We start from the raw sequence: 18,374 nt of genomic DNA, 5'->3' as shown, positions 1-18,374 counted from the left end.
AGCCCATCAGTCTCCTTCAGAGGTGTGCATGTGTGTGCGTGTGTGTCTGCATGCGAGAGAGAGAGAGAGAGAGAGAGAGAGAGAGAGAAATAGTTAGACCAGGGAACTAAACATCCCCACAGTTAATAATACTATATATAGTAATACTATATTTCAAAGGTCTAGACTGAAGTTAGAACCATTTAAGCCTGATGGTGAATGTTACTGTGTTTGCTCCCTTTTGTGTCCCCAGACTAGAAATGTCTTCATTTGTAAAAAAGATGTTCCAATTTGCTGTTATTTCAGAACTAGTGTGGCCAGAGGTTATGGAGCCAAGAAAGTATTTTAATACAGACAAAGACAGAGTCAGAACATGAACAATTATTAAACAAATAAATAAATAAAATGGGGAAGAAGAGTATAGTAATGTGTGTTTCATCTTTTCTGAATTTATTTGGCTTTTTCTGCTGCAGACTCCCACAGAGAGGAACACCAGGAGGCTTATAGCCAGCAGTGGCATTTGCCTGACCTGTTGCCCCAGAATGAGCAACCACCGCATGCTTCACTGCACCACAGAGCCACCAGAAGAGAGGGAGTGCAGGCCCTGCAGATCAGGAAGGTGGCCATCCAGCTGAGGGCCATTGGAGATGATTTTAATACCAGAGTCGTCTGCAGAGTGGTAAGGGGGGGGGGTTATGATTGTGAGTCAGTTTTGTTTTAATGATTACAAAAGATCATTACCTGATTAACTGTAATGCTGTTTTTTGAAATTTTTAATCACAGCCACTTTAGAAAAAGTAACCTATTCATTAATTTTTTTCCAGTGGCCCTCACCATTGTTTGAAATACACACACACACACACACACACACACACACAGACACTTTTCAGAACAAGATTATTTATTCAGAATCAGAAACTTAACACACATTCATCACACACACCCTCACATATTCATCCATTTAGGAACACCATGGACTGTCTGTGTGTGTGTGTGTGTGTGTGTGTGTGTGTGTGTGTGTGATTTTACACACAGCCTGAGCCCTTCTCAGGAAAGGAAGGAAGGATTGAGGGATGGAGACTGACTGTACAGAAAGGAAACAGGGAATATGAAAGGAGGGAAACAAACCTATCTTTCTACTTTTTTTTAGCAGGGCTGTGTCATTATCCAGGAATTTCAGACATGTAGTCTTTCCAGTCTCTCTGTCTCAGTCTCTCCTGTCTGCCTCTCTCTCCCTCTGCAACAGTGTGGATGTGTCATTAATGATCATGTGATGCTCTAGGACCAGTCACATGGCTCAGAGGATGAAGACCATTAATGGGGGACAGCAGTGAAGTTTAATGATGTTGCGTGATGTGTCCGACAGGCCATGTATTAATTAATTATTTTGTCCTACCCTCTGGCAGAACGCTGGTTCCCATTTGCAGGAGTGGAGGGACATCTGCAGAGGAATCCTTAGCTTCATCACTCAGACTCTCAGCACCCTCTACACACACACATAGAAGGCTGCCAATGCAGCTACTCGTCATCATGGCGGCATGCTTACATTTGGGACATTAAGTCAGACAGGGGCAGGTTGCCCAATCCAGCATCAAGTCAAAGGTTTTCCTCAACAATGAATTTGGAAGAAAATCCTACAGGGCCTCTGGCTCCCTATCAGCCAGGTCATGAAACTTAACCATGGCAGTCTGTCTGCAAGTGGATCAGTCCCTCAGCCACTCAGACTGTAGCTGCTGGACACACTGGAACTTCTCTACCTGTACATTCTGTAAAATCACTTTACTTTCACTGCTATTGTTAGAAAGCCGGAGCTTGACTCTTTATGCAGCAGGCTCAGCGTGTGTATTTATGACTGAGCATGTGCATGTCTGTGTGTTGCATCGCAGGGAAAGTCAGGAGGGACCATTTCTCCCAACACACACGGACATACAAACATAATTAAAGTTTTTGTTTGCAGACACTAAATTTAAGTGTCATTTGCATTACATTCAAATGTTATTGGCAGCAAAATTGAAGGTCGTTTCAGGACAGAAATAACTTATTCTGACACAGACGTGTACACAAACAAGTGGCAGGTTTCACGGTGTAAATAATCAGAATAGGTTTGATGAGCTGATTAATTCAGTATTTGCTGGTTCAAGATCAGTTTATGTTGGAGTGGTTGGCAACAGGAGAATCTGAATTTAAATCCAGTGGATTTGAGATGTTTTCCTGCCCACTCAATTTGTAAAATAAGCCCTGCTATTGTGATTATTTTAATTGTAGTTTGGACAAAATGTTAATTGCTCAAATTAAGAGCATCATTTATTTTCGAGTAGCCTGTCTGTAGCTTGGGTTTGTCATGCATTATTTATTATTTTTGTAGATTCCTGACCAAAATTTTGAATTGGGCTGTTCTTGAATTGAGACTTTCCCAACAGGGATCAACCGGTCTGGAGATTAAAGGTTAATCATTAACACTGAAGGTGAAGACATCACTTCCCTCCAGGTGCAATGAGCTGTACAGCAACTATGAACTGCTACTTAGTCAGCTCACAGAGGAAGTCAGGCTTCACATTGTCAGCAACAATTGAAGATTTTATTGACTTGACTTGAAACCCATGTCACTGCACATTCAGTTCTAATGTGACCTCTTCATTCAGATGATAAAGAGCTATCTATGTTGGTCCTGTAATTTACTTGGGATTAACTGACACTTCAGACAGCGTGAAGCTTTGATGTTCTGTGTTTCCTTCTCTGTGTTTTTGTCATTATATGGTGTATAAAATTGTGATGGCATCTCAGCTTTTAGCTGTTCAGCTAACATGGCTAAATGAAACACAATGCTACATAATGCCTGTGTATTCATCTTTGTTGACCATTTTACTAGCCGCGACTTTAGCCATGTTTGCTGTCATTCAAACGGCAGGTAACCCTGAGCACTTGCTTTGTTTTTTTTTTTATTTAATTTTTTTAATGAGAGGGCACTTCCTGGTTCAGGCAGGTGTGTTGCTGTTTTTCAACTTTCTTCTAAAGTAAACTTTTGTACTTCTTTCTTTTTATACAATAAATATTAGGAGAAATGTATGCACACATTTAGTGTCAATAAGTTTAATGTCTTTTTTCACATTTTAGACCAAATGTGGAAACATGAACAATTTAATTAACCATTTAATTCCAATTTAATTCATTCATTCATCTGCAACCACTTATCTGTTTCCGGGTCACGGGGGGTGCTGGAGCCAATTCCAGCTCACCCTGGTCAGGTCACCAGCTCATCACAGGGCCAACACAGAGACAGACAGAGACGAACAACCACTCACACTCAGACCTATGGACAATGGGAGGAAACCCACGCAGGCACAGGGAGAACCCTAGCCCGGGAACAGAACCTGCAAACTTATTGTGGGGCAACAGCCCTAATCACTATGCTGAGCTGGGACTGTGACTGGAACTGGGACTAATCTTAATCATTATCGATTGTTTTTTTTTTTTTTTTTAATTTAAGTCTATTTTTGTGAACTCCCAATCTGTCTTGATAGTATGCTCCCCAGTATGACTAGTTTACATACTAGGACTTACATTTAACCATTACAAAAACCTCCCCAGTGAGAGCTGAAGGTCAATGCCAAACTGGTGGCAAAGGGAATGGGTTTGATTTACTGCCAACAATGTGAGCCTAACACTGACTCCAAGAGTACAGGAATTAAATGGATTTTACATTGACATGGGACGTCCACCCCAAATCCAGTGAGGAATGTGGACTACTCTGTCAGTTCCTAACAGCCCCTCACTATTCATTTGGACCTGCTGGGTCTGTCCAGCGTGCTCCCCAGCCAACTCACCACCAGGTATTGATCAATTATTAGCTCAGCTCCTCTCTTCACCCGAGTATCCAGAATTTTTGGTCCCTGATCGGGACTGCTTTGGTTCAGACCAGGCAGGCCATTTCCCCAGGCACACTGCAATTTGATCCCTTGCTGCCCAGTTGTTTCAACCTGTTATATAGGATCACCAGTGTGCTCAAACCCCTACACTAATAAAACTGATATTTCTATTTTCTGCTCCTAGCCAGAAAATGTATATGAAAAATCCTCTGATGTCTGATGTGGTTTTACCACGTGAGTTCCTGAATAATCATTACGCCTCCGACATTCACTGAGATTCTCCTTAAATCTTCATTTATTCAAAATTGTTTTCATGGATTAGTACACAAAATGCTTTTAAATTTGTTTGATGCTTTTTCTGAATTAATTATCTTTTACTTATGAACAACAATCACCACACAGACACCATCAGGATCAGATGTCCTCAGTTCAGCTCCATTCTGCTAAATTAAACAATCATTCAGCTCCAATAGCAGCATCTGGGATTTGATTAGCTGCTCAATATTTGCTGTCAGGAGGAGGCTACAATGGAGTAACACAACAGGACATCACAGTATGTTGTGTGAAAAACCCTAGAGAAAGGATCAGAATGAACGAGAGAAATGTGATGCAGAGAGATGAAGTGCAGTGGAGTGATCATATTAGCAGAATTTCAGTCCTCCATCAACTGCAAATACCAACTACCCTCGTCCACTAAGAGAAGCTGTGGGATCATGTCCAGAGGTGAGTTCTGTTCTTTGAGTCAGATCCTTCATTAACAGCAATTAAAATCTGTCCAATAATAATAATAATTAAAAAAAAAAAATTCTGAATGTTCAGTCTGATCTTTTGTTCTTTGGTCACTGCAAAGTGAAGGATGATCCAATTTCTTTCACTTCAAAGCAAATCTTCCCTGAAGGTTTAAACATTTAGTTATATCCTTGTTACATTTAAACTTGAGCTTTAGTCATTTTAAAATGCAAACTTATTTATTAAACAGAATTAGAATAAAGTAGTACAAAATAGGAATTCTGCCTTTTGTTTCTGATTTTCAGATAATACCAATAATCATATTTAATTTAGGGGAATTTGAAATTTCTGATCACGTATCATTAAGTATGGCTAACCTTCATGATAAAAATCATATTAAAAAGCACTTGTTTTATGAATGCAGAAAATGAAACAATTTATAAAATATTGCTTTATTAGCAAATGTAAAACATTTTTAATATTTGTAGGGAAACAGGTGAAATGAGAAAGAACAAAGGAACTGCAGATGATTTCTTGATGGAGACAGACGTTCTGCCCTGGGGCCTTTCAGGTCTGACAGATGATCAGTTCGGTCCAAAATAGTCAATGACCCCGTTGCCTTTACGACCATCGAAGAAGAAGAAGTTCCTGTGTGGAGCGTCTCTCTGTGAAAGTGCCTGATACCAAACAGGAAGAGCTATTAAACCCCTACAAAGTTGCTTACATGTTAGACCTCAACCACAAAATGGCCTGCAGGTAATTACCCCCACACTTGAGATGCAACCCACTTCAACCTAGTGTGACGGGTTCAAACCACCATTATCAGTTATAATTCCAGCTTCCTCCTGCCTATTGTCACATCAGGGCCTCAGATTTCACTTTGAGTCAGATTCATCTGACAACAAGTAAACAAGTTAGAGGGTTTCATCATCACCACCATGATCCACACACGCTTGTGATGTGATGAACCAGTTTTCCAACAGGCCTCATTAGGACAACCAGAGAAACTAATAAGCTCAATTTGCTCAGTCCAAACAGGCTCCACAGGCTGTGGCCCTTGTCCTTTAGGTTCTCACCTTGACCACTTCCTGTCCCAGGACCCCACCCATGACAGCACAGACCGGAGACATCTCTGAGAAGCAGTAGCTGAGGAGGAAACAGGAGAATTATGTTACTCAGCTCATGTATGATGAGGAACAGACCCAAATTTGATAGATGAAAAATGGAAAAAAAGCTATGTAAAAGACCAACAGACTTTATAAATATAAATGTAATGTCACAATGGCTACCTCTGCATTACCAGGTAAGGGTAGACTGGTGTACCTGATGAAGTCATCATTCAGAAGGTCGCGGCTGAGGGTCAAGCCCTCAAGGACATCGTCACGGATCTGTCTCAATAGTTGACAGTCTCCTGCAAAGGATTGCGGGTCTGGGTCCCGGCGTTTGTCTGTGCGAAACTTCAACAGAACTGTGGGAAAGGATAGAAGGTAAGAAGGAGAGACAAGAAGAGAGTAATGACAAATGAAGGTCACGTTTCAACCATTTTTTCCATTTATTTCATGACACATCCACTGTCAGTTATCAGATGATCTCAAGAAAAGATCTCTCAGCGTGCAATTGTATCAGGAACAATTTTTTTAAACCATAGCTGATTTTCTGCAGCTGTATCACCTGAACACAAACACACACCCACATATTTCCTCTTTGTCCATTAACTGAAACCAAAGGAGGAAGTCAAGTCCTCCCACAGCTATTTCCAAAAGCATCGAGCGCGCACGCGCACGCACACGCACACACACACACACACAAACGATGAATGATTGTGTGTCCTTTAATCAGAGAAGCATTGTCAGTGAGAGCTAAAGGTCTGAGTTTGATGACAGATGATAATAATGTGACAAATGGAAACAAAACTGAACCTAAACCTGCAGATCATAACTTAGGAAAATAAATGTTGTAAAAAAAAAAATAGATTTACCCTTCATGAAAGGAGATTTTTATTTATAGTGATGAAAGGGAATTTTAAGAGTCAGAAACAGAAACAGATATTGATATGAAGAAGAAATCAAGAATAAAAGCAGCACCCCTTGTTTTCACCTGACAGTTCCTAGTGAACAGGAAGAAGTTGTAACATAGGAAGAACCACTTCCTCAACTGTTGCCAAACACAACTTTTCAACTACGGACCAAGTAGAGGAGTGAAGGAGAAGAGAGAATAAAGGAGAGAAGGACATGATGCCCCCCCCCCCCACCCCCCTTCACTTCATTGGACAACACCCAGATTGACCCATATGGGCTCAAGTAGAACACTGACCAGATGTTCAAGCAATATCTAACATAAACCTGAGACAGAAAAAACATCAATGAGACAGTGACCTGTTCCAGCCACAAACCAGATTTGGATATGCTCCTGATTTGGGCCAGGTTGAGACTAGGGCTCGATGATTTTGGAAAATAATCTAACTGCAATTTTTTTTCTCCAATATTGTGATTGAAATTTTTTAAATTATTATTTTATCCTTTTTTTCCAACAAAACATCATGAATTATTTTAATATGACCAACACAATATTAGATAGATTTAGTATAGAATGTTCTTTCCCACAGGCCGAGTGTCTTTGCTAGAATTAGAAGATCATAGGTCAAAGGTCACAATAAGATGCAAGAGTTGAAATAAATAAATGCCATGTTTATTTCACTGCTCATTACAAAAACATAAGAGCAACAAATCTTTCGCTTCTCCTCTATGTATTTAACAGGGGAGAAAAAAAAAACACTTGCAGAATGCACTTTGCATTCTGCAAGATAAAGATATTTTTAAATGGCATCTATCTTACTGCTCCCAAGTCAGACACATTTCACACAAACACAATTTGCCTCTACTACTTTGAAAGTATTTTGGAAAATCAAAGTAAATAAAGTTATACATAAAAAGATGGATAAATACACATACTGTATCATTTATCAAGCGTATTTATCAATGCTGTGAACCCAGGCTTGGCCACCATGCTGAGAGGCACCATATCTTTAGCAATGAACTCAGTTATTGCCTGAGTGACATCCCCGTGCCATTTAGGACTACGCTCATACAGAGCGACCCTTTCAAACATGTTGGGGAATGATGCCTGTCTTGGGTTTAGTGGCGCACTGATGTCAGGCTGTCGTGAATGGCTCTGTGGTGTTTAAGTGCTGGAAAAGGTTTGTTATGTTGCCCCGTGAAGTAGCAACAGTAGCTCAGCATGTTCTGTGCAACACCTGACGCTGCGCAGCATCTTTCTTTTTAAAGCTGAAATAATTCCCCACCGCTGATGTGCTGTTCTTTATTGAGACTAAAGTCTCAGTTGAGTCAGTTTCTGATGGTTCCATCGAACCAGAGACCATTGCGCAACAGGCTAAGGTGCATAAAAAGTTGATACAGTCAAGTGGTCTGCTCTCTCTCTCGCATGACCCCCCCCCCCCCCCCTTTTTTTTTAATTAAACGTGGCCACATTGTAATCACACGTTGTGATTAGATAATCACATTTTATCATATTGCAATATTATTGCAAATGGAATTAATCGTTCAGCCCTAGTTGAGACCAGGTACAGTCACAGACCAGGTTTAGAAGATAATTTGCCTGTATCTTTATTTTCATTTCTACTATTTAACACACATTTTTAGCCATTAGTGATGAATATACTAATCAATATCTTACACATTATAACTTCAATATTCTGTCTACACATCATTAACCTCTGGAACAGTCCCAGTTCTGTGACTGGTTTCATTTGAACACCCCATATCCATTAGTGGTTGTTTCTTGTTGCCTCACACTGGTCATCAGGTGGCGTAGGAGTTGGCCTGTTCTCTGTTCTATACTCAGTACACATGACTGGCCATGGACAACCTGTTATGGAAACTAGCATCAAGGGTTTGTTGATGGTGCAGCTGGGGAATGGTATGGGGGGGGGGATAACAATGTAAAGCCTGTAAATAACTTGAAAGGAAGCTACAATTGAGGTTTATTCAAAGACTCAAAAATGTTCCTCAGGCTGATGCTACCTAAACATTAGACTTTTTTTGATTTGTGAACATCACAGAGCATTATTATTATTGGAGTAGACTGGACAAAAATGTTACCATGACCTAATTGTTCTCTTGCCTGCACCCCCACCCTTCCCAATGCTGACATTGAACAAACTTCATGGATGTGAATTTTCATGTATGTGCAACAGCACCTCATCAGATAAATAAGATGCTATGATTTTGCAGGTATATTGTGTGAGCTTTCAGGATACAGTCTGATCTTTCATGAATGCTCTACTTGGATATTCAATTTGTCTTCAGCACACATTCAGGGACTTCTCACATCTCAAGTGTCATTAACAAATGTGCAACTTTAAAAAAAAAAAAAAAAAAAAAAAAAAAAAAACTTTTCATGGTTCCTAATCGCTATCATTTAAAGTGCCTTGATGTAACTTTGTTATGATTTGGCGCTATACAAATAAATCTGATTTGATTTCTCAACCTGTATTGACCTTTTTTTTTTAAGAAGTGAATAAAAGAATAACAATAAGAAAAAAAAAAACTGGAAGTAGAACTCATCAATGAAACTAAAACATCACCTGGAACTTAAAAAAAGCACAGCCATTGATATTAGAGCGAGAGAGAGAGAGAGAGATGAAGAGAATCGACTAGCAGTTCATCTCACAAGCCTCTTCAAAGTCTGATCCAATTGTTTTAATTTATATTCATAACAATGACTCGATTTTAATTTTTAGGAGGAAGCGAATACCCACGACCACTAAATAAAGGCTTTCACTGTGACAGGTACCTTGAAGAAGGAAATAGTCCACCGGAGTTCGCTTCAGACCTGCACGAGCCTTCTCACTGGTCCAGTCGACCTCCAGTGCCTCCTTCAGGGAGCAGAAACTGGCCATCTGGACAAACACAATGTGGATTACTCAAACATGCAAACAGACAAGGAGAACCATTTACTTAACTTTATCATCATTAATGTAAAAACATTTTAACTGAGAAAAATTACAGCCATTTTAAGAGCTCTAAAAGGTTTCCATAGTTTTAGAAATTACAAATGTTTTCCATTACACATTGAGGCATTTCTGAGGTAGCTTCAGTTTAGCCCTGCTGAGAACATCAGCCCACACAATCCATTAATAGTATTTCAAAAATGTTTTTTCCATATTTTCAGTTTCCACTTCTGTTGTCTTAGGTCATCAGTTGAGTACCGCCAGTTTCTATTCGTCTTCCTTACTGCTCATGGCATCATCCCATTGAGCCAAAGAGATGGAAAATCTCTTACTATTTTTTCACCAAAATAAGCAGGTTGTTGAAAAAGTTGTTAACCTTGTTATGTCTTTGACCAGACTCAACCTGATGTCAGCTGTCATGCAAACTGATAAAACACATCTATGACATCTCATCCTCAGGTAGTTGCTAGGTGTTAGCAGGTCTCAAATTTTTAATCACCTACCTTTTTCACCATTGTGGTCTCAGTGGGGTCCACTTTGGCTTTCTTTCCCTCTGGACCGTCATCTGAATCTTTGGACGGTTTCACGACTTTAGGTTTCTCCCTAAACAGAGAAGTGATTCTTTGTCAGCAGCTTTTGTAATGTAATGTAATTGTAGGCAAAAAAGAAGGGAACAACGTTTAAGAATCCCAAGACATTTGAGTTCTCAGATAATGCTGAACAAAGTTCCTGACCTTAAATTACCTTATTGAGCTATGGCTTGTTCAAAATCAGTGTTCGGAAAGGTCAGGGAACACACATCCTTAATTTGTCCTTAAAATCTGTGTCTTCAATCTGTGTTTGCTGTTTATTTTTTATCAGTATCTGAGCTTGCTTTCAATTATTTTTATATGCAATATATTGCAACAAACAAAGGCACAAACTGCCTGCATGTTTCATTAGTTAATGAGCAACAGCTGTGTGTAACTGTCACTGCTGCCTCAACAGATATTAAAAAAAAAAAAAAAGCTTTCTGCAACCCCAGAGGCTCCCCTCCTCTCCCAAACACACCCCTAAAACATATGTTTTTTGTGTACATAAAATGAAAAACTTGGGAGATGGCTGATGTTGCCTTCTGGAGGCAAAGTATAAGTTTGCATGTTGTTAGGGTTGAGCTGGATACTTGGCTGAAACAAGTATCCGGTATGGACATAGCATTTTTGATGAATATGAGTAATATGAGTCAATATCTGTGCTTGGGATTAAGGAAAATCCTCATCAAGGAGTCCTGTGATAGAGACGGATTTTTTTTTCTTCTTACCTTGGTGTAATACAAATTAAGCTGTAAATAAAAATATATTGCAGCTTACAATAAACATAGCAGCTTCTGATCAACCCATATCAATTTCGGGCTTAAAAATACAGCTTTCGTATAAACCACGCCCACATCTGGTTTAAGTCCCACTCCTCTTAGTACAAATACGGACACAGATAATGTAGATGGTTGAACAGATACGGATAGTGGTGTACTCGCTCATCCCTACTTGTTACATCATGCATCTTGTGCCTTGCTGAAAATATGTGGAAGTTGCAGTATTTCAAAAGGATTTGAAGACTTTTCCCATTCATTTCAATTGTTGAAGTTTGAAAAAGCTAAATCTATATAAAAAAGTATAAAAGTTAGAAAGTTGAAAAGTCCTTGCCATCATGTTCTGTACAACATGAACATTCTGATATTTGAATGGTTTCTTTAGGTGAATGCTGCCACTCATTGCATTCCTACAAATAGTCAGAAAACATGGCTAAAAACATGGCTAAAAACATGTTTTATGAGTTAACTTGACTAACTAATTCAAATTGGTTCATATTGGTCCAAATGAGCATGAATACTTGATTTAATTAAATTCCATTACAAGAATGGGACCAACATGAGACTATAGTGAACTTGACCCCAAAAAAGTAATTTTATTTAGTGCCACGGGCCACTTACTTCTACACAGTAGAAGTAAGTGGCCTCTGTGCACTGCACGAGGCACTACTTAATATTGTCCATACTTATTATTATTATTCCGTCACATTTTCGGCAGCTAATGCGGGTCGTACCACTGGACGGAGCCCAACAATATATATATCAAAACGTGCGGCTCGATCGGGACAAGTGTGCTAAGTTCTGGGTAGTCGATATTCCCATTTTTCCCAAAGTTATTCCCAAAAAACCAGCCGAAATTTTCCATAGAGAATGCATGGGAGCTGACGAAAAATCGCCTCAAAATTTCACCTATTTTCTCAGTCGCGTAGCTCTGTCATACGTGCACCTAGAAATGTTATTCTAACTTTAAAACGGAGGAAATCTTATGCTCTTTCCAGAATATCAAACCTTTGTCTCCTAAATGGTACGGTTTTCGAACTACGACCTCTCAAAGGAGCAGTCCGAATCACTTTTTCCTCAAAGTTAGAGTGGAGCCGCTCGTTAACTAGAGTGAGAGCACTGTGAAAAAGTAACCGACATTTTCATGTTTAACTCGAGCTCACGGCCAAACCGTGAAAGGGAGACAAATGATTTTTTGGCAAAACGTAGACACAGGTCTTGGGATTCAGAAAATCTAAGTTTGAGAGCTCTACTCCTCACCAAATTTAAACTGGAGGGCTCAGAGCGTCAGAAACACCTGTTTTTGGCCCAATTGACTGTAATGCAAATCAAGGTTTCACTAAAAACAATTTCACTCTGTCTTTGCACTGTCCCTACACGCTCATTTGGAGGACTTTTCAAAGGACTTTTCAAATCAAATAAAGACTTTCGGAATCTCCAGACTCTTCTGTCTTTCACGGTGTTTTCATTTTTCGGACCGGAGCTACGGTTTGCTCGCAATTCTAAGTAGTTCGGGACGTGGTCAAAAGCCACTTTTCGGAGAGTTTTCGGGAGAGTCTGAGCTCTGACCCGAACGAATTCTCAAATCACCGTGACGACCGCATCTCTCTCAGCTCAGGTCTGTGGATCAAACCCACCCCACTTTGGAGCCTCACTGCTTCGTCATACTTTGTCACAGAAACGCCATTCAAAGTTTAAACGGGTCAGAAGACTTTGACCTCTGTTTGTGACGACAGGCTTTATGATAGCTCCTACGCTTACTACGCAATCACAGATCAATTGTTATACTGGTCTCATCTCACTCTGTCTGTGGGCTATGGCCATCACTTTGAATGATTTCTTCTCAAAGACAGACACAGAGATATAGAGATGTAGACACAGACAGATATACAGACGCACACAGAGACAGATATCCAGACGCACTCACACGTACACAGACACACACAGAGACAAATATCCAGACGCACTCACACATATAAACAGACGCAAACAGAGACAGATATCCAGACGCACTCACACATATACACAGACAGAAATAGAGGCAGATATAGACACGCACTCAGACATATACACAGACAGATATAGACGCACTCACACATATACACAGACATACACACAGTCAGATAGACAGATGCACTCAGACATATACACAGACACACACAGAGACAGATATCCAGAAGCACTTACACATATACACAGACAGAAATAGAGGCAGGTATAGACACGCACTCACACATATACACAGACATACAAAGAGACAGATATACAGACGCACTCATTAAATCGAGCTCAATCGGTTCTCCGAACGGAAATTTCAGCAGGAAGGCTTTCGACAGCATGACTGTACGCGGGTTGCATACACCGTGACGACCGCATCTCTCTCAGCTCAGGTCTGTGGATCAAACCCACTTCACTTTGGAGCCTCACTGCTTCGTCACACTTTGTCACAGAAACGCCGTTCAAAGTTTAAACGGGTCAGAAGACTTTGAACTCTGTTTGTGACGAAAGGCTTTATGATAGCTCCTACGCTTACTACGCAATCACAGATCAATTGTCATGCTGGTCTCATCTCACTCTGTCTGTGGCCTATGGCCATCACTTTGAATGATTTCTTCTCAAAGATACACACAGAGATATAGAGATGTAGACACAGACAGATATACAGATGCACTCATACATATAGACAGACATACACAGAGACAGATATACAGATGCACTCACACATTTACACAGACATACACAGAAACAGATATACAGACACACTCAGTGAATCAAGCTCAATCGGTTCTCCGAACGGACATTTCAGCAGGTAGGCTTTCGACAGCATGACGGTACGTGGGTTGCTCGTCCAGGTCAGGGGTGACGGGCAACGGACGACGGGCCCCGGGTCCCGTGGCACTTCAAAATTTCCCTGGAATTTTCTAGTTTTTGTATACAATTTGATGTTTGCAGTAAATTTAAGATGTGTTACAGTTATAAGGGCTGCACAGGGTTAAAGTGAATGAGTCAGCTGCAGACACCAACGGGACATTAAGACGTGACACCTGAATTCATCTGAAAGCTGTACTACGCCCATACTCACTCAACATAGTTATGTTCCTTGCCAAGGTTACAGAACATGTAACCATAGTAACCATAGACATCCCCACAGAAGACCTTAATGTTGTGCTGGGAACAGAGCTGATCAACTCGCACCATCAGGTCTCTGGAGCAGCCTGTCAGACAAACCTGAGGGAAACAAAAGTCACAAAAGTATGAAGAACAGGGTTTGTTTGGGTTTTTTTTTTTTTTTTTTTTTTATATCCAATACTAGTTGAAATTGGAGCTGCTTCAGAGACTAGAGAACAAAGTTGAGCAGGATTAAAATAAATTGTAAAAATAAAGTGTTTTATTGCTTCAGCCTGAGGTGCATAGGTTGCTCACAGACAATGAAGAAATAGCGGCAAGGGATATTTTTTTAACCCAATAGCTGCTTTGTGACATGTAAATCTGGCAACATTTGAAGCTTATAGACTTGACATTGTCAATAATGTTGATAATCAATGTCTAACAAGGATTTTTTTTACCTTGTACAAAGAGACATGGCTGGTTGTATGAATATTTTACTGTGTGCAAGGATGGCTGTTAGTTGACTTCTCCCTGTCACAGCTTCAGTCTAGAGTTTAGAAAAATGGATCCCAGGCATTTTAATCCAGCTTCATGATACAGGCCCCTGGACGAGATGGACCATGGTCAGGCTCACTACTGCAAACACTGATGATGATCTCTAATGCCTTAAAGGAGATGGGCAATATCCTTCCACATGTTGAAAATTCTCACTCTTGGAGCCTCAGGTGAGCGTATTTAAAAATATTCTGTGAACCAAGTTGGCAAAAGATTCTGTTCAGGTGACTAGAGTTTTCCTTAAACGTTACATCATATCAACACAGTAACAGCACACAGGACTCCACAACAACACCCTGCATTGAGGCCGTGGCATTAAAAAAAAAGGTACCCTTTTCCTGCATTTGGTTTTTCTCAGTGGGAAAGTTTGATCAATTCCATTCACCTCTCACTGAGCCCTACTGTGAATTCTGCTGGCTGGAAGAAATTCTTTTCACTGTATATCTGCTTCCTTGAGGCAACATTATCAGGAAAAACAGCACCATTTTCACTGTTATGCAGACAGCACTCAGCTGTATTTATCAATGAAGCCAAATGAAGTTAGTCAGATAGTCAGACTGCTGTGTACTTGGCCCTAAGCACCTCAGAGAAACCCTATCTAATGAGTCTGGATGGCATTACTTTAGCTTCCAGCTCCACTGCAAAAAAATCTTGGAATAACTTTTCACCAGGACATGTCCTTTGTCCCTCACATAAAACAAGTCTGTAGGGTAGCTTTCTTCCACCCGAGAAACATTAGGAAAATCAGACACATCCTCTCTCAGGATGATGCAGAAAAACTAGTCCATGCATTTTTTACTTCTAGACTGGACTACTGTAAATCACTACTATCTGGATGTCCAAACAAATCTCTGAAAGGCTTTCAGTTGCACAAATATTAACAGGAACTAGAAAAAGGAATCAGATTTCTCCTGTGTTAGCTTTTCTTTACTGGCTGTCGGTAGAGTTCAAATTACTCCTTAGCTATGCTGCTAGAGGCTTAGACAGCTAGGGGAAGGACTGAGCACCTCTCTCTCTCTGCCATTGCATGTGCCGACATACCACTAACTATGTCTCCCCGAAGTCTCTGTCTCTCCCAGTTCCTCATCCCATGTTCCTGCAACGCCTGCTGCTCCCACGTTTCTATGAGCATCAACCAGCATCATATGTTCCTGCCTGCACTTGTTTTGAATATCCCTTCCGCCTGCTCACATTCTCTCCCTACGCTAGAGTTAGCCCCCCCTCGAGGTTTCAAGGAAGTTTTTTCTTGCCAGGTGCTAGCTCATGGAGGGGGGCCTGTTGTGTCTCTTCAAATAATTTTAATAAAGAGTTTGGTCTAGACCTGCTCTACATGTAAAGTGCCTTGATGCGACTTTGTTATGATTTGTTGCTATATAAATAAATCTGATTTGATTTTACTTGTTTTGAGCGCACTTCTCCTTTAACACATTTCTCCATCTGAAAATCATCAATCATTAAGCTCAGCTCTCTACAGTATTTACTGGAATTCAGCTTCAGTTATCCAGACAATGTCTGTGAGTAGTTTCCTTTCCACTCACTGCGTCAAACTGCAGAAAGAAATCATCAGGTTTTTCTTCGACGCTGTCTGAGTCAGCATGGACCTCAACCATTGGGTTCAGATTCTGTGCTCGCTCCAGAGAGGCCTTAGCCCGATTCTGACCCTGAGCAGTCACTGGAGCCAGGAACTGGGCTCGACACGAGTCCTCAGACACCTAAAAGCCACACACAGCAGGGTCAGAATTGTGCAGGTTCAGGTGCTGACAGGGCTCTTTATTAGTGATTTAGTCACACAGGCTGCAAACGGCAAAAACAAAAAGCATACAGATTTAAATTGTTTCATACAGTATGAAAGCAGAACTAAATTGTTACTTTGTAATGTGAACACAACGCTAGTTTTTACTATTAACCGCAATTTAACCATCCCAGTTATTCAACCATATTGAATAATACCGAGATTGAATAATAGTAATATTTTTTTAAAGTCGAGTGATTAGTGATTATCTTCACAGAAAAAAAGACAGGCTTTCAAGTTTCAATTCTGTAGAGCTGCAGCCGGAACAAACATTGTATCTTAAAGAACCGGAACTGAGTAAAGTTGGTGGCTTATTTGCTAATGAACCCAACGTCGTTACATGAACAATGGCAGACAAAGCAAGCGATTTTTAGCATCACAAGAACTAAAAACGGCTAAATAACTAGTGTGGGAGTATTTTTGTTATAAAAAGGATGAACGGGGGTGTTCTATGTGATCACCATCCAGAGATACATTCAATTAACTACACTAGAAAGACGTGGGGTTTGCGACTGATGTGCGTGTACATGTGCTAAATAGATTGTCAAAACTTAAAAAAAAAAATCGCCACATCCCTACATAACAAAAATGTCTGGTTTCTGAAAAACATTAAGGGTTATTACTGCACCACATGCTCCATCTACTGGTGTGGTGCTGCAGCTAGTCTGTCTGGGTGGGCAGAGCCCTACATTTATAATGAGCCCAGGTCCTGTCCTGTCCACACGCACGTGTTAGTGTTAGTTGTATACAGCGTGTGTACCTGTTCGTGATCCAGCAGAGTGAGACCTTTCACTCCAGCCAGGATCAGGTTTTTGGCCACTTCAGCTCCCAGACCACCTAAACCTGCCAGGAGAACACGGGATCCTCTCAACCTGGGATAAATGCAAACAGTTGGTCATCAGTTTGACTGCTAACTCATCGGCCCTCAAAACACCGTGCTGTTTTTATCTGTGCCGCCATAAAAACCCATCTGTGTGGACAAAGATATTATCTGTACAAGTATCAACATGGATATACACATAGTATACAGTGATAATCATCATCTCGGTAGTAAGAAATTAACTCAACACTTTGGTCAAACTGGCGCCGCATGAGTGCGACAACTCGACAGTCCGCTGCACAGATTAGCCTGATGAGCTAACAAAGGTAACTGACCTCTTCTGGGCATCCAGGCCCCACAACCGGATCTGCCGGTCATACTGTGCCGCCTCCTCCTCGCTGATGACCGGATCCTCTTTCTCGATCATCTCAATTCACCTTGCAGGCGGCAACTTCGGCGTAAACTAACCGTATTTCACCGCTTCGAATGTAGACGTTCAAAATGCTGCGACAGGACAACTGAATGGCGCTGGATGATGATGTCAACAAAACAACCCCCAAAGATGTATTTTTTAATTACAAATTTTAAACATACTAAATCATTTGGGATTTTCAATATATGTTTTTCTTTTGAAATTATCACTGTCCGAGTAATTTGCCTTTGTTTTTGTATCTTGTACGTTTTTGTACCTTCGTTGTTTCTTGAATTTCTAGCGTAAAGATAAAGAAATAACTAAATCTATCGCCTTTGCTGTTCAATTCACAAGTGTGTATCAAATAATTTCAAAATCGCACGTATGAACTTTAAGTCTTTGCTATACAATTGTCCTACCTTTATCACAAGACATTAAAGGAAAATGGGCATGTGCTTCCCCCTGAGCTTTGTCTTTTACTTTTTGTCCGCTGGTCGTCGAAGCAAATGCAACACGAACAATGGCTGGGCTGAATAATTTCTCTTGAAAGCATTGTATGAGATAAAACGACTAAGAAATCACAATACAATCTAAATCCAGACAGAGGCTCTGGATTACAAAATAGAAATTTGCTATTTTGTTCTTTATTTGAACGTATATCCTGAAATAAATGTTCTACACAACAAATGCATAAACGTTGCGATTCGGCAAAACCGTCAGCAGAATAGTATATCCGGCATGTTCGCAAGACCAACATGCTCAAATATGTTGTGTATTTGTACTTCATAACGTTAAT

The 18,374-nt window shown here is 40.4% G+C and overlaps 1 protein-coding gene across 2 annotated transcripts; it reads right to left on the bottom strand.

Annotated features, from left to right (window-relative positions):
- Positions 1-4,174: 4,174 nt before the first annotated feature.
- sae1 (SUMO1 activating enzyme subunit 1) lies at positions 4,175-17,996 on the bottom strand. Of its 2 annotated transcripts, XM_029517324.1 has the most exons (9): positions 17,502-17,593; positions 17,107-17,218; positions 16,093-16,266; positions 13,974-14,119; positions 10,047-10,146; positions 9,387-9,492; positions 5,898-6,042; positions 5,651-5,720; positions 4,176-5,251 (listed from the first exon to the last, which is right to left on the bottom strand). In XM_029517324.1, the coding sequence occupies exons 1-9, from the start codon at positions 17,591-17,593 to the stop codon at positions 5,159-5,161; spliced, it is 1,038 nt and encodes a 345-aa protein (XP_029373184.1). In that variant the 3' UTR covers positions 4,176-5,158. The 2 variants fall into 2 exon arrangements, with proteins under 2 accessions (XP_029373183.1, XP_029373184.1); XM_029517323.1 differs by lacking the exons at positions 5,651-5,720; positions 5,898-6,042 and having other exon boundaries at positions 4,175-5,251; positions 17,502-17,996.
- Positions 17,997-18,374: the final 378 nt, after the last annotated feature.

This window comes from Echeneis naucrates, chromosome 13, assembly GCF_900963305.1.
Source record: "Echeneis naucrates chromosome 13, fEcheNa1.1, whole genome shotgun sequence".
NCBI lineage: Eukaryota > Metazoa > Chordata > Actinopteri > Carangiformes > Echeneidae > Echeneis > Echeneis naucrates.
This window is presented reverse-complemented; position numbering and strand designations above follow the sequence as displayed.

Excerpts from the sequence above, each read along its gene's own strand:
- sae1 (XM_029517324.1), bottom strand. The coding sequence starts at position 17,593 with ATGATCGAGAAAGAGGATCCGGTCATCAGCGAGGAGGAGGCGGCACAG. Across the intron at positions 10,147-13,973 it reads AAGGAACATAACTATGTTGA|GGAGAAACCTAAAGTCGTGA; the intron begins GTGAGTATGGGC and ends TTCTCTGTTTAG. Across the intron at positions 6,043-9,386 it reads GGACTATTTCCTTCTTCAAG|TTCTGTTGAAGTTTCGCACA; the intron begins GTACCTGTCACA and ends CCTTTCCCACAG.